This window comes from Convolutriloba macropyga, chromosome 5 (genome assembly GCF_964194025.1).
Source record: "Convolutriloba macropyga chromosome 5, txConMacr16.3, whole genome shotgun sequence".
Taxonomy (NCBI): domain Eukaryota; kingdom Metazoa; phylum Xenacoelomorpha; order Acoela; family Convolutidae; genus Convolutriloba; species Convolutriloba macropyga.
In genome coordinates this window covers 47,519,948-47,542,559 of record NC_134472.1, presented here as the reverse complement: position 1 = coordinate 47,542,559, position 22,612 = coordinate 47,519,948, and the positions used below count along the sequence as shown (strand labels likewise).

General features: G+C 33.6%; 1 protein-coding gene across 1 annotated transcript in view; it reads right to left on the bottom strand.

Annotated features, from left to right (window-relative positions):
• LOC142339428 (synaptotagmin-9-like) overlaps positions 1-22,612 on the bottom strand; it is a 73,702-nt gene that overhangs the window by 18,743 nt on the left and 32,347 nt on the right. The window contains exons 4-6 of the mRNA XM_075389454.1: positions 7,561-7,770; positions 5,200-5,395; positions 1,392-1,610 (exon numbers count right to left, since the gene is read on the bottom strand). Of these exons, the coding sequence (XP_075245569.1) occupies positions 1,392-1,610; positions 5,200-5,395; positions 7,561-7,770 (625 nt within the window). The remainder of the gene's footprint in view (positions 1-1,391; positions 1,611-5,199; positions 5,396-7,560; positions 7,771-22,612) is intronic.

Below are 22,612 nucleotides of genomic sequence, written 5' to 3'. Positions count from 1 at the left end.
AAAAACAGTCTGCAAAATTTCTGCAAGAATGAAACTATTGTGAAAAAGCAAATTAGTAGTAAAATTACTATAGATAGCAACGCTAGTATAACGATGCTGCTTCCCTGGCAATGTTTCCCGCTTAAATAGTTGGGAATAATGGTTTACCTTGAGCCATTTCCCTTTTAATCATCTTGCGATGTCGGAATTATTTGAAAGAATTCGGAATTTAATTCAGTTTTTAAGACTGTTTTCCCGATTCGTGATCGTCAAACAAATCAAAGCTGCAAATTACTCTCATGTTCACTAATGAAAAACAAAATTAAAAAGAGAAATAAAAAATTTGGGAATTAAAAACTCACCGCTCATTTGCAACTTCAAAAGTTTTGCTTAAATATAATTTAACCGCGCAATCTATTTTTTATTGCACGGACTTATGCAAACTACACGCAACTCGAACGGGGCGATAAGTTCACATGTGTTCAAAGGTAAACTTGTAGCTAATTCTGCCGAAAAATTCAAAGTTGAGGACTTTTACAAACTTCAGGCACCGGAGCTTGACGACAAAATAAAATACAAAAAAGAAAATAATCGGGATCGGTAAAAAAATCTTTTAAGTTAACGTAGCTAAAAATGGAAAACTTCCAATCATGTCTAGATATAAGTTAAACAAGCTCATTGCGCTCATTAAATAGCAGCGAAATTTGAGAGAACGATTTCAAGGTTGTCCTCATACTCCAACAAGGAATTCTTATGGCAAGGTGTAGCAACTCAAGATTTTTATAAAACATGCTTAATTCTATTCTCATCAGATTATTATAATTAACAGCATTAATAGGAAAAGTAATTGAAAATAAACAACTTGACGCAGCTACTTCTACGGAAATTTGTATAATCAAAGCATTGAACATTTTCAAGCCGCCTGGCCGTACGCAGCTCTGCGTCCGAGTTTATAATAATATATTGTCAAATTGTTCGAAAACTACAGCATCCCTAAAAATGGATTTAAAATGGGTTGAGATATAACATTTCACTACCAAATGGAAGATGAAATAAAATTTTTTCGATTTTCTTTACTGCTAATTGCGATTCAAATGCCATTAAACTTCCTGCATAAATTTTACGCGACAGTATTGAACACAGGTAAACGGTACATGCTTATTTCTAAAACGTTCGTATGAACAAAACGTGGGCACAAAATACACTGCGACGAGGTTAATATCTCCGCGCTAATCGCAGATTTCGACTTCCTAATTCTTAGCAGGACTTGCACTTACGATTGCAAGACTTGCACAAGACTGCAAAATGCAAACCGTGAAATGATCATAGTTTAAAATCAGCGTTGAAATAGACTTTCAATATGACTTGCCAGTACTGAAATTGACGTGACGTCAGGTGCGGGAATAACTCACCCCCTCAACATTTGTGAGGTTCTTTGTAAGTATGGCCTCGGAGTAGATGTCTTGTTCGTCTAGAATGTCTGGGATAAGCACTCTTCCTATGAAGTCGTGTCTGGTGAATCTATCAAAGTCGTAGACTGTCAGCTGCAACATGCGATTCGGCAGCTCCTCTAAGGTGACGTCGAACACAAACGTCTCGTTGAAACTCGGGTGCAGACATTTCTTGATCACCTGCGACACAAAGAGATCAATTATCGATGGGATGAATTCTGGATAACAAGTCTGCAATAAATATGGCGCTGCATTGAGACTTGTGTGTTCAATTTTGATCAAATTTTATCTCAATCCTCATAACACAATAGCGTGAATGTGATCTCACACAAAGCAATTGAAGGAAAAGTAGATGACAGGTTGCACAATATAAGAAAAGAACTTAATGACTTAAGGAGTTTTCGCACCAGACAAGCATGGGGGTCAGACCCAACCAAACTTTGATCAAACCATTTTCAGACAGCGCCCACTTACCAGACCTTATCAGACCAAAAGGACCTCTGATGGTCACATCATCGTGTGACCCAAGAAATAACGCAATCGTTGTACGACCACATCCGTCGCTGATCAGACCATGTCAAACCCACGCCGCCTGCTTAAACCATCGTGCTACCAAAACTTTTGTGCGACTTTCCAACAACCCAACTTTCTTGTGTTACTTCAATGCGACCTTTGTTTCTTGAAAAACGTACTAAATATGCGATTCCAGTCTACAGATTTCGAACCAGAACTTAAATTAGAATAAATCGCACGTCCTGTTTGTGTTTCGGAAAAATTATATGAGAAAAAAAATCTAATTTTTGCTTCACAATCGCATTAACCTGGTTTTCGCAAAACAAATACTATAAGGTTACTTGTTTCTCAGATCAAACTCTAATGCCATTACAGAACTTTTCCAAACAGCACCTTTTAAGAAAAAATAAATTCACTTTAATTCTTTCGAAAAACGAAGAAACTTAATGAGATAAGACAAATTAAGTTATTTTCAATGAACTTGTTGAGGGGACAACTAATGACTATGAGTTATTTTTACTTGTTTTTTTTACAATCGTAACTTTTTTTTAAAATTATTGGCGTGCACGAACAAAACTATTGCAAGTTGATTGGCTGACCTCGGCTGTTATATTATTTTCAATTATACTTTGAGATTGAGTTGATTTTGCGAATCTTGACACAAAAGCCTAAAACAACTTTTGTGAACATTGCAAATGTCGGCTTGCGAAGCAGCTCACTTATTTGAGACATCAAGTCATACGCAATTAATCTTAATTCTCAAGTTGGGCACTGTTTCGATATTCCAGCCTAATTTTAATTGCAATGTCTACTACACAAAAAGGCAGTCCTCAAATCACGTTTATATGTTACTGGAGCAAGATTGTTACCGGATTATAAGTAAAAATATAAACATAATCGAAAAACACAGAAAATAAAAGGGCAGAAATAAAAGTACTCCAAAGAATCTAAAGAAAACTAGGTCTAAAAATGTGTAGTCTCAGTAATGTGTAGCTTGTTCGATATTATTGATAATCAAATGAAATGGTCAAAACCTTCATCCAAAATAATAATTGAATAAAAATAATTGAATAATAATAATAATATTATTAATAATAATATTAATAATAATAATAATAATAATAATAATAATAATAATAATAATAATAATAATAATAATAATAATAATAATAATAATAATAATAATAATAATAATAATAATAATAATAATAATAATAATAATAATAATAATAATAATAATAATAATAATAATAAGAATAATAAAAATAATAATAATAAAGGAATTTTCATTGCATCAAACACTACTTCATACTAACTAAGATAGTAAGTATCCAATCGTTTCTAGCCAAAACTTGCCATCACAACAATTAAATTCTTTTCCTAATCTGACGTACGATTGTTTGGACCACTTTTTTATATCATTAGTTTCAAATCATCCTTATATGAGATCAATACAAACTATATTGCAACTAAAAATAAGAAAATTGGAATATCACAATAGAACATACAGTACTCTACAGACGTTAAGAATAGAAAAAAAATTACTTATTTCACTCTGTCAAAATATAAACTTAGTGGCGAAAATTTATTGGTTTAAGAAACGAATGTCGCAGTGGAAGATATATGCTAGCTAACAATAATATATCATTATTTCTCTTTATATCACAAAGTACTAGAAGAATTTTTTCGCTTTTCAATTGATCACATAGCGCAAAGTTTTTGTAAGTGTGTTCAGTAACATTTATTAAAAATTTGAACATAACGTTGATAACGTTCTGCAAATCTGCGGGAAAATAGACTGAGTTTCCTTTTAATTATTTTAAAATTATCATTAATCTCATAAGAGATACATACAAGATCAGATGATGAGGCATCATTCATGTGATTTTGAATTTTTGTTCGAATTAATAGAAAACTGTTTAGTGAGCAAGATCAGATTGTATCGCAGTGATAGATTAGAATGAACTTTTATTTGATAAGATATGACTGACTAGAAATTTCAAAAAGACTTGATAAGTCTTCTTACAAATCTTATTGAGGCACTGCTTAATCGGATAAAAGGCGGATAAATCAACACGAACAAAAATTTCAATTTAACGAAATGAAAACCCATAAATATTGGACACGAATAACAGATATATGAAAAATTTTGTCCTTCATCCTGAAATCAATGCATCGCACTTTCAAAAATTGTCACTATTGTTAATACTGAATTTCTCTGAAAAATAAGAAGAGACATGGTGCAGTCACTGTAAGATGGGCAGCAATTTTTTTATTTTGGTTTCAAAATTTTTCGCGAGTCGTTACATAATGAGTACTTCTAAGACGTGGAGTTTGTCTTTTAAGTTTTTTTCTATCTAGATCTTGCAACTTAAGTGAGTGCTTAAATAATTCCTTAAGAAAAGGATCAAAAAGAACCTGACTATTAAATATATTACTTGGTTTTTTGCTCTAATTGAAATCAACAGTCGGCTAACTGAGTTGAGCGTCCCCTTCTTTTGTTTAATTTAATCAATTGCTCTATTGTTTTTTTTCCGTCAACAGAAGCAATTTGTTCAACTCCCCTTTCATTGGGTGAGTTGAAAAGAATCAACTCATAAATAAAATACTCTCTCATTGGGTGACAAATTATTTGTGTTCCAAAATCGAAGCAGTCATTTTGCAAGATCCCTCATTTCTTTCAGCCTGATAGATCGACAAATATTTTAGCCGCTGCTGGAGCATGTGCATTTCTTTGGTCTTTTGACGCATTCCCGAATTCTTTCAACACTTGAGCACAATTCTTGCAGAACACTAAGCACCCCAATAACTCAGACACGAAAATGCGTTAAATTTTTGCAAGAAAAAGGCCGCTTCGGTGGAGTTTTTGTATAATGTTCACATTTTTCCGAAGTTTTGATAGTAAGCACGGAGTGTGCTTGAATAGTCCTGAGCTTCTATAGGAATTGAGCGGAATTTATGTAAGATAAAAGTTGTACTAAAAGCGTCGTACTGAAAAGTTGAGTTTACATTATTTCGGGGTGTACAACTTTGGTAGGAAATGAACATAAAAACTGAGCTATAAGAAGCTGTTTTGAAAACATTTTCCAGCACATTCAGCCCGCACCTCTAAGCAAAAATTCAAAAAGTTACACTCACTGAGAGCTCCACCCCGGGTACTAACAGTTACAAAAACAATGAAATACTCAAATGAACTTACTTAGAGTAAGATTTTTGGAGTAACTAGGTCAGTGGACTAACCTGGTGACATACTGACCTTAGTCTGATATTTAGTTTTTGTCTCTGGCAGCAGTTGCACTTTGACGTATGGGTCTGAGGTTCCAGTCACATCTTTGGGAGGCAGATCGGCTGCTTTGATTATCCTCACTCTCAGCTGGTTCTCAGAGGGCACAAAGTGCATGGAAAAGGTCAGGGAACCATTGTTGTTCTCTGGCTCTGGCTTTTGCAGGTTTCTGTAACAAATTATAATTCAGTTTTTTTTACTAGCAGAAATTCTGCTTCCGTACATCTTTCCATCATCAGTGAAGAAACCGCTGTTTTGATAATGTTTTATCAGAAGTAGAATGTGAGAAAGTTAATTAACTGTACTGGATGGTCAACTTCTGCCAGCGAACATGAAAAAAAGTAAATTTCTGTACAGTTCTACTGGTACATGAAATATATGGAAAAGTAAATGAAAATTTTTTTTTGAAATTCCCATTCGCATAGAGAGACAACAAAATTGTTTTTAAACAATTAGAATGATCGGTAATATATAGATCTTCGCGGGACGAGGTGTCACCGCCATTCAACGCAAAATTATGTAAGGTAAACTGTGAATGCGGAAAATTTTGTAAGATAAGCGGTGAATGCGGTGAAATTACATAAATCAGGCGGTGAATGCGGTGAAAAAACCTTTATCGCCTGGTAGCACTGAAATTACATAATTTCTCCGCTGAATTTATCGGTGAAATTACATAAATTCACCGCTTTGAAAAAAGTGTCCAAATTATGTAAGATAAGCGGTGAATGCAATGAAATTACATAAATTCATCGCTGAACTTAGTGGTGAACTTAAATAAATTCACCGCTTAGAAAAAAGTGTTAAAATTGTGTGAGAACAGCAGTGAATGCGATGAAATTACACAAATTACACAAAGACGCACGAAAAATTTACCCACAAATAATCATACATCTTTTTGAAACTTTTTTAAAGCCGCGAATTTATGTAATTTCACCACTAGAGTAAGCGGTGAACCTACAAAAAATCGCCGCCTTTCACCGCTAAAATTTGTAATTTCACCGCTAATCTTACAAAATTTGATTTAAATTCAAAACAAATATGCTAGAGCCCGAGTCAACGATCAAACAACTTTCTTTGATTTCGTAATAGGTCATATATGATTCTTAGTAATCATACTAGGTCATATATGATTTGTATGAATTCTTGGAAGTCATACAAGGACCATATATGATTTCCTAGAAATCATACAAGGATCATACAAAAAAATTTAAAGTCTAAAAACTGTATAAATTTGATTTTCCATTGAAGTTGAATAAATTTCTTGGATTTCATACAAGGTCATATATGACATATAATACATTGACTGGTGACACAAATTCTCGTATAATGTAGTCAGAGGACTTATTAAGTTATTATATCGCATTTGCAATCCACATTTGATTCCTTGTGTGCGCTAAAAGAATAACTTTTTGGTTTAAACGTATTCAGAAAACGAATTTGACGTGATATCCAATTTTATTCTTGGTTTTTTTTTTTTATAAATGAGCATTTATATGTATAAACTGACTTCAGAGTATGTCAAAAATTTTGTTATTTGTTTGGACTTACTCCTTTTTTTTGTGCCCAACTTGCAATTGATATTGTACGTTAGGGTCTTTTGGCGGATCACAATGTGATGCCGGGGTATCATTTAGGTGATGCCCTACCGAATAAAATCAAAAAAATATAAATGGTTAAAGAATTGCAAAAACTAGATGTATGATTCTTGGTATTCGTACTAGGATCATATATGATTTCTTGGTAATCATAAAAGGATCATATATAAAAGGATAAGAAATCAAGTATGGACAGTATTAAATCATATATGATCCTTGTATGAAAGCAAAGAAACTTCAACCCGGGAGTGTAGTGAGAAGGAGAAGTGGCACAGTGGAAGAAGAAGTGGCTGACATGCAGGAGGTGAGAGGTTCGAATCCGTGCAAGGAGGGTAACATGTAGTGAGCGGCGAAATCTGGGGCTTTTTGTAAGTTCACCGCTTACTCTAGCGGTGAACTTACATAATTTCACCGCATTTCACCGCAAAACTATGTAAGGAATTTGCGGTGAAAAAACCAACTTCTCACCGCTTATCTTACATATTTTTCCGATTTTTTCTCGACCGGGGTTATCATTAGATCTACAAATCATTAGAATACAAGAATATTAAGTGTCATTATGTGCTTGATTATACAAATCATTCGTTTTTAATAACTGTATGGAAACGCTTTTACTGCATCCCTTCTTCAAATATCAGCGTCTTGTCTGAGACGTTAATTGCTAATAAATTTCTATGGCTCATAAAGAACAAACAAAGAATTAGTACAGTTTTAATTGCCTCCTATTCGTCATATTTACCTGTAAAGATCGGGTCTAATTTGTCCGACAGAACTCTGAGCTCTGTTGTGGGATGATCGGGTGGTGGAGGGTATCTGTAAAGGGGGGATAGTAGGCACCACCACAGCTCCCCCGTTCTGTTCAGGGGGTAAGGACTGCTGTCTGGGCACATATCTGGACCCGATTATGCAGGGAACTGTAGCCTGTCTGCCCCACGATTTGAAACTGTTCCTGAAAAAGGATATCTTACATTTCAGTTTTTTCGATTCCGACAGTAAGATTCCGACACAAAATTGGTATGTTGAAAGAATTTAACAGAAAAACGGCTATCTTCCCAGGTTGAGGTCCAGACCCAAATTTTCCTCTGATCAGACCTTCCAGACCAAAATTATCTCTGATCAGACTTTCAAGACTTAAATTAACCCTGATCAGTCTTTCCAGACTTTTCAGCCCGAAGTTGTTCTGATCAGACCATCTTCAGACCATGGTCCAGACTCAAATTCAGACCATAGCCCAGACCTTAATCAGACTATGATCAGACTGAAGCGTGCTCGAAACCGGTTCTGATCAGACTCAAGTGCGCTCGAATTAGTCTGATTAGAGAAAAGTTTTACAGAGAAATGAAAAAATCTATTAGTTTTGCTAATATACACATTTCATAAAAACTGATGCTTGCATTTTTTAAGTCATCTAAGGATAAATCAGTTAAAAAAATATTGCAAAATAAAACGAAACCCCCCTGTTGAGAACAAATTTTGTTCAGTGTACCGTTTAGTGTAAAGTTCTGACTCAATCGATGAATTTAGACAGCTTTCCATAAGAAAAATCGTGGTCTCCATTTGATCGAAATTTCTTCTGAAGGGGACTGCTATCAGTTGGACTCCTTTTTTCTGATCAGAGCTATCAGACTTTAAATGAGTCTCTGATCAGAATGCCGCTTTATTGTTGCCTCTTGGCAGAGCCAACATCTCTCAGTAACAAAATAAAAACGAAAAAAAAAGAAAAAAATAAGGCGCTCGAAATTGTCTCTGATCAGACCCAATTGCGTTCAAAAGCATTTCTGATCAGACGCAAGTGCGCTCGAAGAAGTTATGATCAGACCCAATTGCGTTCGAAGGCGCCTCTGATCAGACCAAAGTGCGCTCGAAGAGGTTATGATCAGACCCAATTGCGCTCGAAGTCGCCTCTGATCAGACCCATGTGCGCTCGAATCCGCCTATGTTCAGACTTTTCAGACAAAATTGACCTCTGATCAGACCATCGCCAGACCATGGTCCAGACTGTAGTGCGCTCGAACTTCCATCCAGACCCTATAATTTCGGTCTGGGAACACACGGGTGTGCTGTCGACTATGTCTGATCATAAACCAATTTGGGTCTGGACCTCAACCTGAGTTGTTATACTGGCTGAGAAGGGCTATCTTGTAAGGTTAAGGCAGAATGAATGGCTATCTTACAAGAATCTGGCAGAAAATGGCTATCTTGTATGATTTAACGAAAAATGGCTATCCTAACACTTATTATTGAGACTTAAACTTTAGCAAGATGAAACGCAGGAGGTTTGGCAATGTGCTTTTGCACATAAAGTGACCACCGCTCTAATATTTTTGATTTAAATCTATACCAAATGACAACTGAGGATTAGAAACAAAAGTTTTTAAAAAAATGCACAAACTCTGCAAAAATAATTGGTTAATGAGTAAATTGTTTTATGTTCAAACCGACAAAATAAATAATTACATCGGCATTGGAGAGCCAATGATACACGCTATTAATAAAACAACGAGACAAGACAAGCAAGAAAAACAACCAAAACATCAAATCCTGCCTAAGTCAAAATCTATTTCTTTTTTAATATAATTTATCTAAAAGAATATGTGGTCTTTCCATAATAACACAATTAAACAAGTCAAGGAGAAGAAGAAAAAAATGGCAGTGTCAACCATCAGCTGTCAAATAAAAATACCAGATGGATTTTTATGTAACTCCATCGGAGCCGTTGGAAGCATTCATTAGCAGCGAGTAAATGAATTAAAAAAGTAAAAAAGGCCACCTTGGAGATACAAAGATATATGTCATTTGTGAGAATAGGAGAAAAGTTAACAATAAAATCATTGACCAAAAAACTTTTAATTGAGACCAGAAATCAATGTCTAAAAAAACCAAAATAGCAACAGATAAGACCGAACAAATGTCTAAACAATGTTGTAAAAAACTTCATTTACAATTATTGCAATCGCCAAAAAACTTTTTGTCTCTTGAAAACATGTGGGTCCGGTCCTTACCGCGACAGATAACAAGTACACAGAAAAAAATTGAAAATACGTTTATATTTTGAAAACATTTCCCTAGTAAAAAACCATTCGTTCTCAACTTATAAACTGGCTAGGCTATATTAAACGTTCATACAGAAAGCAATTGAAATCTTTTATTATCCAGAATTTGTCAAGTTTTCGGTCAGATCAAGTTTTCGTTTAAAGTTTTGTATAAAACAGCGTCGAAGTCATTGAAATCATGTGCTATTCATAAAAGCCCTTACATCAGATTAATTGCTTTTATTGTCAAAGTTTTTGGAAACCATCATCAATTCTGCAGTTTGCAGCAAAAACCGGAAATAAGAAACACAAAAATGGGAGATTTCCTTTTAAAAAAAATTACTAATTAATCAAATCACAAATGCGTTTTGAAAACACAAAATAACGGAGCCACAGCACCCCCAAGAAACTAAAACTGGCAAACATAAACAATTTTTTTCTATATAGAAGATGTAAGCTATGTCTAAATTAGAGACTATGCCGCAAATTATCAGTGTTGAGATTGAAGAAATCGTTGAAATTCAAAAGCTCTATATTTTTTTGAAATTTGTTTTTAAAATTTTTAAAAAACTAAATTTTGATATAAATTAAATCACAAAACAAAAAAAACAATCAATTTCTCGAGAGTTCAACTGTACCCCTAATTAGTGGACACTAAGTCTTAAGACAACAAATAAACAAATAGACAAAGAGTAAAAAGTAACCTAAAAATTCCAAAAAATTTATGCAAAAAACACAATGGAACCCTTTAAAAAGAAAAACAATCAAATTTACAGCTAGAACAGTTGACTGAGAAATCTTTGAACACCAATAAACCTTCATTTTAAGGGTTCTTTCAAAGAATGATGTCAAGCATGGATTATTATCAAAGTTTTATTTTGAAAACACATAGCGTCACAGACACAAAAACACAAGCTGCAACCAAAAACCAAAAAAACAAAAAACATTGTTTAATTTGCCAAAAGAAAGGTGGATAGGCGATGTCGTCAATATGAAAGAAATACAAGTTGTCACAAAGAAAAACAGAAAGAGGCAGAATCCAAAGTTCAATCAAATTCAAAGAAAAACGAAGTCATCGATACGAACGATTAGCAATGAACTGAAATCAAAAAATACAATTGTATAAGTCTCCGATAGAAGCCAGTGAGACATGCACTTATCTAGAATGATAGCACTGCCAAAAAAAGACAAATAGAGACAATATAAAAGTACAATAAAATTTTACAAGAAAATGGCCCTCGAAGGCCTTAAAATCATGCAGTATTCACTGACATTTTTTTTGTACCAGTGCATTTTTTTCAAACATTAATAAACCGGTTATCAAATTGGTATTTGGTAAAGCAACAAAAAACAGCTTCCAAAATGGATAAATGTCAGGAAAAATTATTTACAACCCGTGGTAACGAAGCAGTGAAGCCAAAATTTAAAAATAATAACCACCGGACAAACATTTCTTCTCTAGAAGTAAAATGTGAGCAGTGATTTTTGAGATTAAGCAACAGGATAAAAGAGTTTCGAAATGGGTGGTAAATTTCAAATGTAAAATGACATTTTCTTATAACAATTATATTCAAATATATAGGACTCATTAGCTGTCAACTGAAATCATTACATAAATTCAAGTTTACCATTCAGGAAAGCCAATTGGATGATTGTTTAGAGATACTCAGTCATGAGATTCCAAAAAGACAACAAATGCCCGCAAAACACAAGAATTCGATACGAAAACACTTTGTTGAGGGCATAGAAACCATAAAAATCTCTCCTCTGAAAAAAAAATATTAGCCAATAAACACCAGCTGCAACATCAAAGCAAATAAAATGATTGTTTTTCTACCATAATGGACGGGAGTTGCCAATAATTGGATTAAGTTGCAAGTTGTCAAAAAGAAAAACAGAAACTGTCAGAGTTCAGAAGGTCGATCAAAGTTTTAAAAACAAAAAAATTAAAGTCATTGATACCATAATCAAATCTTTGAACACCAATAAACCTTCATTTTAAGGGTTCTTTCAAAAAATGACGTCAAGCAGTGATTATTATCAAAGTTTTATTTTGAAAACACATAGCGTCACAGACACAAAAACCCAAGCTGCAACCAAAAACCAAAAAAACAAAAAACATTGTTTAATTTGTCAAAAGAAAGGTGGATAGGCGATGTCGTCAATATGAAAGAAATACAAGTTGTCACAAAGAAAAACAGAAAGAGGCAGAATCCAAAGTTCAATCAAATTCAAAGAAAAACGAAGTCATCGATACGAACGATTAGCAATGAACTGAAATCAAAAAATACAATTGTATAAGTCTCCGATAGAAGCCAGTGAGACATGCACTTATCTAGAATGATAGCACTGCCAAAAACAAAGACAAATAGAGACAATATAAAAGTACAATAAAATTTTACAAGAAAATGGCCCTCGAAGGCCTTAAAATCATGCAGTATTCACTGACATTTTTTTTGTACCAGTGCATTTTTTTCAAACATTAATAAACCGGTTATCAAATTGGTATTCGGTAAGGCAACAAAAAAACAGCTTCCAAAATGGATAAATGTCAGGAAAAATTATTTACAACCCGTGGTAACGAAGCAGTGAAGCCAAAATTTAAAAATAATAACCACCGGACAAACATTTCTTCTCTAGAAGTAAAATGTGAGTAGTGATTTTTGAGATTAAGCAACAGGATAAAAGAGTTTTGAAATGGGTGGTAAATTTCAAATGTAAAATGAGATTTTCTTATAACAATTATAATCAAATATATAGGACTCATTAGCTGTCAACTGAAATCATTACATAAATTCAAGTTTACCATTCAGGAAAGCCAATTGGATGATTGTTTAGAGATACTCAGTCATGAGATTCCAAAAGGACAACAAATGCGCGCAAAACACAAGAATTCGATACGAAAACACTTTGTTGAGGGCATAAAAACCACAAAAATCTCTCCTCTGAAAAAAAAATATTAGCCAATAATCACCAGCGGCAACATCAAAGCAAATAAAATGATTGTTTTTCTACCATAATGGACGGGAGTTGCCAATAATTGGATTAAATTGCAAGTTGTCAAAAAGAAAAACAGAAAATGTCAGAGTTCAGAAGGACGATCAAAGTTTTAAAAACAAAAAAATTTAAAGTCATTGATACCATTATCAATCAAATGAAATCATGAAAAACATTTTTTGCTAAATAAAAGGCATTGAGACAAGCCATTGCATAGAATTTGTGATAGCAATGCCGGAAAAAAAAAGAAAAACACATGCAAAACAACAATTTCAACAAATTTTTGCAAGAAAACGGTTTCGAGGCCCTTAAAATCGTACCCCATCAACTAGAAAATTCTATTTGTTCAAATATCCTCTTTTTCAAACGTTATTGGACCTGTATTTGAATTGATTATCGGACAAGGTACCAAAAACAGCATCCAAATTCGGCAAAGTTCCAAAAGTGAAAACAAAACTCCAAATAAAATTATTTACAATCCGTGGTTTTGCAGCAATGAAGCCAATAATTATAAAATATAACCTATAGAAAAACTTTGCGTCTACTCACAAGAGGCAAAATGCAAAGTTGGACCTGTGTTTACTCAGACTGAGCAATTGGTCGACCGAATTTTTCAGTAAGTTGCTAAATTCAAAAGTAAAACTGAGATTTTCTCAAAACAAATATGTTCAAATAATTAAGAGCCATTAGGTTTTAATTGATAGCAATATATAGGTTCAAGTATACCAATTAGGAATGCCAATTCGATCTCTGTGTATTGATACTTAGTCATAAGACTCCAACAGGACGAGAAATATGGGCAGAACAACAAGAATTCGATTCGAAAACACTTTGTTGAAGGGATAGAAACTACGAAGTTCCCTCCGAAAAAGTTTTATATGATCATGTGGTCTCACTTGAACAAAAGTGAGAAAATGAGTGTGAATTTTAGAAGAAATTTGATTGGGAAATCTTCTGGTCTGTAAAAAAGACGTAGCCTCAACAGAATCATAAGTCCATTTGATTGTCAAAAACCACAAACAGACCAACACCTGCCTGGATAATGCGGTGCTATAAATTAAAACAGCTTAATATTTGGTTTTCAACCAAAATAGATCGTTTGGCAACAAAATGTCTTTACATCAAAACTGAAAGATTCATTTTGAAGAATGATTATTTTATGTAACCCGCAATTTTTATTCCAGAACACTCTTAAGAGAAATTGAAGTAGAACTGGCCTTCTTTTGAATTGATTCAATATTCTCTCAACAGTCTGGGGTCTCTACCTCCGGCAGAGTTAAAAAAATGGACCACAGAATTATTTAGGACCATTTTTGATGAAAAAGGCTAATTTTTGAAAGAAAGTCTTCTAAATTTAAGCTAAAATTATCTGATCAAAAGAGTCAGCAAACCTCCTTTGGCTCATTAGACGAAACCAATAGCACTATTGTTATCAAAATTACCAAATTTCAGCAAAATGAGCAAACGAAAAATGGGCAAAAATTCCCTAGAATGTGAACGGATATGATTCGAACGCTCACAAATCTTTGAACCATGATAATTGCCTAGAAAACAGGAAATTCACGAATTTGATTTCTTTTCATTTTCATATTTTACGCTATACGGTCTTCCTAAAGATACCAATCACAACTCTCTACGATAAATGTATCGATCGGCCAAAATTGACTGAACAGTAAAACCCATTTGTGTATATATTTCCTCCCCTCACTAGGTGGGTCGGAAAAATTAACAATGTATGTCAATGCACTACTGTTGCTCTTGTACAGTTTGACTTTGTGTGTTGTTGGCTAAAAAATTATCTCTAAAGTGTTTTGTAAGATGAATGTTGTGTATATATAGCGTTGGTGCGTTTACAAATTTTATATTAAAACTATATCACTCCAATCAGGGGGACCGATTAGACTGATGGCCTTCTGAAAAACTGAAAAACAACTTGAAATTTAGTAAATTCATTTCTAAAATGAAAGTTGAAACGCAAAAACTCTCTCAATTTTTTTTAAAAAATGAAATTGTTGTTGCAATTTTACGCTTCATTTTGCGTGGGAAAGTGCTTAATTTATGCATTGCAGGGGATGAAAACTGATTCAATTCACTTATGTTGTTTTTGAGGTCTTATAACTTTTTCAAACAAATATTAAAGAGTTTTACAACAGAAAGGAAAACAGCTTTCCATTGTAGTGCGCCACTCGTAGCTGGCATTCATAACAACCCAAAATTAATAGATAGAAGGTGATATATCTAACGCTTCATTGATAGCCAATTTTATCAATTAGTTACAACTGAACAATATTTTTTTACTTGAATAGCAAACTGGAACACCTAACAGGTACTTGAGAATCCACTCGGCGCTGTTAATTCTTCAATTGTCCCTATCGTTTTTATTTATATAGAACTGTGTTGTAAAAGTTGTAAAATCATTTATTTTTTTCTTAAGATTCTGTGATCTTTGGCATCTTTTCTTTACCCATCATTGCTAACGAGGGCGAATTTTTGGCAAAGCTATGGTGAATGCAAGATGAACGTTTTAAAAATGTTTCAATTTAAACAATTTTTATAGCTATTGAGTTGAGCTATCACGTCAATCAGTTTCGTCTCATTAGCTCACCTTTACTGAACACAATGAAGCTGATCAGTTTTCACTAAAAAGGAGCTTTTTCAATTTCACTATTTCTCCACACCATCGAATTATTTTTTTCCTTAAAATTGTAAATAACTTGTGATGGTACAAAAATGCTGCACTTTTTAGAAGACTTCAACAATGGCGTGGCGTTTCTCCACGTTTTCCCTTCCCAATGTCGTGATTAAGTTCAACTGAATTTCATAATTATGTCGCAAAGAGTGGACACAGGGAGGAGTTAAGTGCATAAGTTGAATTGAAATTCTGACCCACCTTCTTATTTAATTGCAATTGACCTGCATTTAAATCATAGTTTTTAACTACAACTGCCTGCGGATCCTGATTTAACCAATACTGATTTAGTGCCTAAGACCGAATCACCAACTTCTATATTTTTAAAAGAACTCAGAAATATTAATTCTGGCAGGTTGGAATTATTCGTCAAAATTGTGTATTTTAGTGATTTTATGTGGTCCATATCCGTCAATCGCTATTATAGTATCAGATAAACAGCTGTGAGATCTCACAAAAGCTTGATCTACTACACTAACATCTGACCTAACTATTAAATTAAACAATACGTAATTTTACACTACCAGATACCCCAATACAAAGTTGATTGTATCCATCCAAGTTTCACAAGAACGAGAAAGATGTCACATATTTTGACTTTTCTTCAATTATGATTGAGTATACATTTGCTCTAAAAATAAGACGGAAAATATTTGAATAAACTGTGATCTCTTGGCACTTTTATGAAGTTAAATTGGAAACACTCGTTGACAAGAGTAAACGCACAAAATGCAATTTTAGGTACTCAATGTTGATATTTTAGAAATTCAATGTTGATATGAAAAAAAATCTATCAAATCACGCATTAACGTTGCAGAAAACTTTGCATACAATGGATAATATATTGTAAAGTTTTTGTTATGGGATTTTTGGTTGCTTTTAAAGTTTTTTTCTTAGCTTAGAGCTAGTATACGTTTTGCTCAGGTTCTTTGGCTGAAGAAATTGTTTTGCCAAAGAAAATTTAATCATATCAATTTTTCGTCTAACTGTGTCTTTCAAATATGAAAATCTGCTCATTTAGAGAAACGTATCTTGATCTTGAAAAATCCTGAAAATCACCCTAAACGTCAGGGTCGTGCTATTGAACTTTTTTTCCACGCTCCAATAAGATAAAAATTAATTTTATCAGTTCGTTAATATTTCTTCGAAAATATTTTATAATGCAAACTAGGGATACAGAAGCTTACAAGATGCCTCTCAATAAGTATGATAGAAATTATCTTGAGATGACCGCCAAAACTAGGCAATTATTTGTTGGCTTTCAGTTAAGCTTTTTTGTTTTCAAAACTTCTCGGTAAAATTGGAAAAACAACCATTTTGGATGATTTGCACCAAGGTGAAAAACTTTTAAATGCAAAAATGCGGAAAAAATTTCAATAAATTGTTTTTGTAAAATGATTCCTTCTATTGAGGTTGTCTCCGTTCTAAATTGGAGAACAGGAAGTAGGTTCTAATCATAATAGCTCTCGTCGTGCTTGCAAGAGAAGCTGATACGGAATATCATTCAGAGAGTGTTCATAATCTCACTTGTAATTGACTGAGAGACATAATATCGATTCCGATTTTTGGTTGTTCTGGAGAGTGTTCTTGGCGAAAACGGACACGAAAAATTAAAGGTCTGACAAACATCAATCCTCAACAAAACTTTGAAAATACACAATTGCAGATTTTATATGTTGCAGATAAGAGCAATAGGGTTCAAATTACTATTTTCTTTTATAATTTGTTTGACAAAACTTTGAAAGGGCAGAAAAATTACTTTCTAAAAACAAAACAATACTTTAGATTTAATTTTGTAATTTCAATCCAAACGTCAATTGAATGAATTCAAAACGTTGAAAAGTAATACTCGACATAATTTTACTGCATCTTTGAAACATTAATTAGCAAAAAAAATTAATTTTTACGTCTCGATTAACTTTTACGTAATCGAGCAAAATGGAATAGTTCGCACAATTGTTTTGAAAAACCCCCAAATATAATTTTTTATTATAACAGCAAGTATTGTGGACACTAATTTTGACCTTAGTGGCAAGGTTAGCCAGAGACAAAAAATAGCCAGGAGCATCTCATCCAGAACTTATCGTGACAATGTCTTGCAATATATGACACGATCTTATTCAGACATGTCAAGAAAATTCTTGGCTCCGCTTATACGAATAACGTTTCCAAGAGTCTTTTTTAACGATACCAGGTTGCCCCATCTTGGAAAACTTGATTTTCAGAGGTGATAAAAGTTATAACAATTGCAAAAATGAATGCAAAGATAACTTGAATGAGATAAGCGTTATATTTTAAATCACTTTTAGGAACAGGACTCCAGAAATTGGTAATTGCAAAATTTGGATACGGTGCACCAGACAACCTTTTCCGGCTTTATACGGCGCCGTTTTGTAAGTTTTGAAAGTGTTCTACCGAACCATATTTGTCTTAGTAAATTTTAAGTTTCGTCTAAGGTGGGCAGCCTGTTTTTTGTCCTTAAAAAGCATGTGGTTAAGAAAACGCAAATTGCAATTCATTCACTTTGATTTTGACCAGCTTGATATCTAACTTACTCAATGCTTTATGATGGTAGATATTTTAGCTAAATTGGGACGGTTAGCTGCTAAGTAGGTCAATTCAATGATAATGCATCATCTTGCAATGCTCTTACAAGATTTTAGCAAATAACCGCTATTTGTAAGAATCATGCAAGATCTTAGCAATAACTGCCCTATTTCTGTTAGGGTATCAGGCGGTGTTCTTTTGGCCAGTTCCACAACTCGAGACTATGAATGGTCTGTTCATGCTAGGCTCCATGGCATCAATCAACTGGTCACTGATAAAAATTTTTACGGAAAACCTATTCTTGAGAGGGATCCATAAGTGTAAGAGTACTGGGGTGGCCTGCAATTTGTCAGGGTATCATTTTCAGATTTTATTGTCTCAAAAGTTAGTCCGTAACCATTTTTCAGGCGATTCATAGATAATATATGGTAAAGAAGTTACTATTTCTGGCTAAACATTCAAATAATCAAGGATCTCTTGCTGTGCTGTATTAGAAAGACGGCTCTGCCTTCTCTTTTGGAAGTAAGTTATAATGAAGTTTTCCCCCATTCAGAGAGACAGCACATTAAAAAGTATTCCTATGGTCAATTGAACTAACAGTTGGTGGGGGTGAGACGGGGGGGGGGGGGGTGTGCTGCAAAAGGTTGATTGATTCAAAAGTCAGTCTATTGCGGATATGAATTTATTCGCACCTTACAAAGATGTCTATGTCTGGCTTAACAAAAGATGGCTGTCAATTGGGAGACATTAAAGAAATGAATATGTGAGGCATTTTTTGTGCTGATATCTCTTGAATAACGCAAATAGCGAAAATGTGGTGCTGTAATTAAAAAGGCCCTGGTGACTGTGCAGTTTAGCAAATATGTTGCGAGAAGACTGCTGCAATTTTTCCGTTCCACAGTTTTATGATGTTTGGCTCAGCTCTAACACGCTATTCTCTACCTGTTGGAGAGATTCTCTTTGAGCCAGAATTCACTTTTTTGCACGATGCATCAAACTTTCAGAGAACAGTGAATATGTTGACATAAATAAAACAAACATAATTAACTTTCCGTATTGCGGATAATTGGTTTAAATCGGGGAAAAGAACACAAAAAAACCGTACTAATGTGTCTTTTTTCCATCAAAATAATTTTATGACAGCAGCCCTAGATTAATGTCTAATAAAAAGATTTTGCTTCAATTGTGTGAGGTTAAAATTACTTTCTTTACCTCTTTTGTGATGTTAGATTTAGATAACTAGAGAAAAAGAAATTCACTGAAAAAATAATTTGGTTATTTATTCAGGACAGTCATGATAGATTTCAGAGAACGAGTTGGATTGCCTTCTACGACAGTGAAATCTTCAAAAAACAGCCCAGTGTTTCGATTTTGGGATTGAAATTCTTACAACCAGAAGGAAAGAAAATGAATAACGAATAACTATGTCGCAAAATTGTTTCGAATAAGCTGGCAATTGGCAACACTGACAGGGGGAATAGTAAAGACTCTAGATAATGTTTTTTTTAAAAAAAATCTGTAAAAATTTTTGGGATTCAATTGAAATAATATTGAATTAAAACTTATTCAAAGGGGTGCGACCCATGAATTGAAAAACGATTGTGTGGGTTTGATGGATCAAAATGAAAACCCTATGTTGAGTGTACAACTCAAACTGTTCTGCTAATCATTGAATCGTTTTGCAAAAGTAACGATTAGTAACTTGCCAAATTAAAATTTCATCGTAGTAGAAAAAATCTAAAAGAGAGATGACGTATTGTTCATGCGGTTAGTTCAAAAATAATATTCGAGTTGTCTTTCTTTTCCTCCAGTATCCTGGTAGTATCCTCCCAGTCTTTAAGCGACTGCTACATCTACAAAGCTTAAAGAAAAAAAACATCATAAAAACAGAAACCAAGAAAACAAGGAAAACAAAAAAACACGTACATTTTACGGGAGTACATCAAAGAATGCCAAACGGTAATTAGCAATATCTGATTCTGACACATTCTCAAGTCAAGTTTATTATCCTTTCTGCGTCAGGTCAAAATTCTGATGAAACGACTGCACCAGGTACCCGCCGAACCAAACCTTGAATCTTGCTAAAGCTTCACACTCAACAATGATTTCAGTCAAACTTCAATCAAGATCTAATTAACAATCCAAGAATATCAAAACAAATTTAAACCATTTTTTTTGTTTTGCCAAATTTTGACATGAGTTTAGCGCGGCAATATCTGATGGAAAAGTTGCCAGAGTGATTAGCGCCGAATTGAATGAGCGCCCCTTAATTGATGAACATAACTAACCCAGTATCTGGAGCTTCCTAAGACGTTGAACACGAAACAATCAGCTAGCAGTAGTCAAATCAAGAAGAACAGTTCAATGGGGAACCATTAATTATGGCTTAAGGAAAAAAGGCGGCCAACGGAATCAAGACAACAAAAATAAACAAAACTGCCTACTTTTAAAGAGATCAAGATAGTTCATTCGTGCCTCAATTTTTGAGATAATAATCTTTCATCTTGAAGCGACCAATAGTTGAAAAGGGGGGGGGGGCACTGTTGCCAATAATATCAAATTTCTTTGCCTGAAAAGTCTCTGTCAAAATACTGTTCCGGGTTGACCAAACTTGCGTACAGAATCTTGCAAGATCTTAGCAGATAACTGTTGTAACTCGGGTTGGGTATCAGGTGGTTTTCTTTTGGCCACTTCACTGACTCGAGACTATGAAGGGGCCTGTTCATGCTATGCTACATAGGATTAATCAACCGGTTACTGATAACAATTTTTACAGCCAACCCATTCTTAAGAGGATAATCAGTCTTTGATCATTAGCGTAAGAGTAATGCGTTAATTGCTCATGAAATTTTTCCGATTTTAATGTCTCATAATTTAGTCCGTAACCTATATTCAGGCGATTCACAGACAATCTATATTTTCTCAAATAATGAAGGACCGCTTGCTGTGCTGTATCAAAAAGACGGTTTTGCCTTCTCTTTTGGAAATTAGCTATGAAAGTTTTCCTTTCTCATGCACTCTACGAAGAATTCCTCTTGTCAATTGAACTAACAGTTGGTGGGACGAGGAGTGAGACAGGGGGAAGAAGAGGCAAGAAACCTTATTGTACCCAACAAAATTGCCAGCTTAAAGAATGCAAGGTATTTCACTGGCATAACTGAGCTGACATCTTTTCCAATCCAATGCCACCTGCACTTAACAAATATTTTCTTGATCACTTAAAAAGAACAACATCGAGGGTTGGTGTTCTTACAAAAAGTTCTCGTATTTGTACAAGTACAACTATTGAACAAAAACATTACATGTTTTTTTCGAGTATTTGCAGAAGAGTAAGACATGAGTTGGTAAGAGCAACTTAAGTCTACATGGCTCATTTTTTGAAAAAATTGATTTTTTTGTACCAGGATAAAATATAATTTTCATGTTATTATATATATATATATATATATATATATATATAAATATATATCTATTTGTATATAATACACACACACATATATATATATATATATATATATATATATAAACACACACACATATATATATATAGATATATATATATATATATATATATATATATATATATATATATATATGTTGTTGTAGCTGAGCTTACTCTTAGAAAAAACGCATTCTAGAGAGAGTTAGAACAGAATGAAAAGCAAAATTCAACGTTTCATTTTAATCATTGCCATATCGATTATCACGTCCAACAACCTACTTAGATATTTACTATAAATAGTTTGTGAATTTCACACATGACTGAAACTCTACCTCTATTACCATCAAATCACTATTGTCATGTTTTCATAACTTAAATAATCAATTTTGAATCAGACTTTTCAATGATTTGCTTGCGTCAATTCTGTTTTAGGTATAGAGCATTTTAAAAAATCTACACAGGAAGCATATTTCTTATGACATCAATTTAACGGTAAAAAGGAGCATTCTGGAACGCAATTTTTTGCCAGACACAAAGTCGACATAGCGTCGAAATTTGGTCGCCATTCTTATCTTCACTCAAAATATATCTATCTACACACACTCGAATATATAATTGAACTAGTTGTATTTGGCATTCAGTTGATATTGGAGCTAAAAAAACTACCAAAAACCAATGAAAATTATCAAATTTTTTTATCGTTGAAATGTTACACAATGCGCATTGAAGCGCAGATCTTGAGCCGTAACTTATTTGTTACTGTGTCTTGCTTCTGTTAAGTATCATAGTGGTTGTACAGTTTAAATTTAGTTTTGAATTGTTGAAAAAAGATCGAACTCTGATAGAGGAACAATATTGTTACAAAATTGGCTTCCGATGAACAACTTTTTTCCTAAGTAATTTGTGTGTTAACACTTAACTAATCCATTTTGAAGTAATTTTTGTAATTTAAATTATATCAGATTATCCAAAAATTGAGTTATAAATTGAGGTCTACCTTATGATAAGGAGTTTCCAAACATCACGTTTTGAATATATATAGTTGAACGTAGTCAAATTTACTAATTCGACAAATTTGCCATTT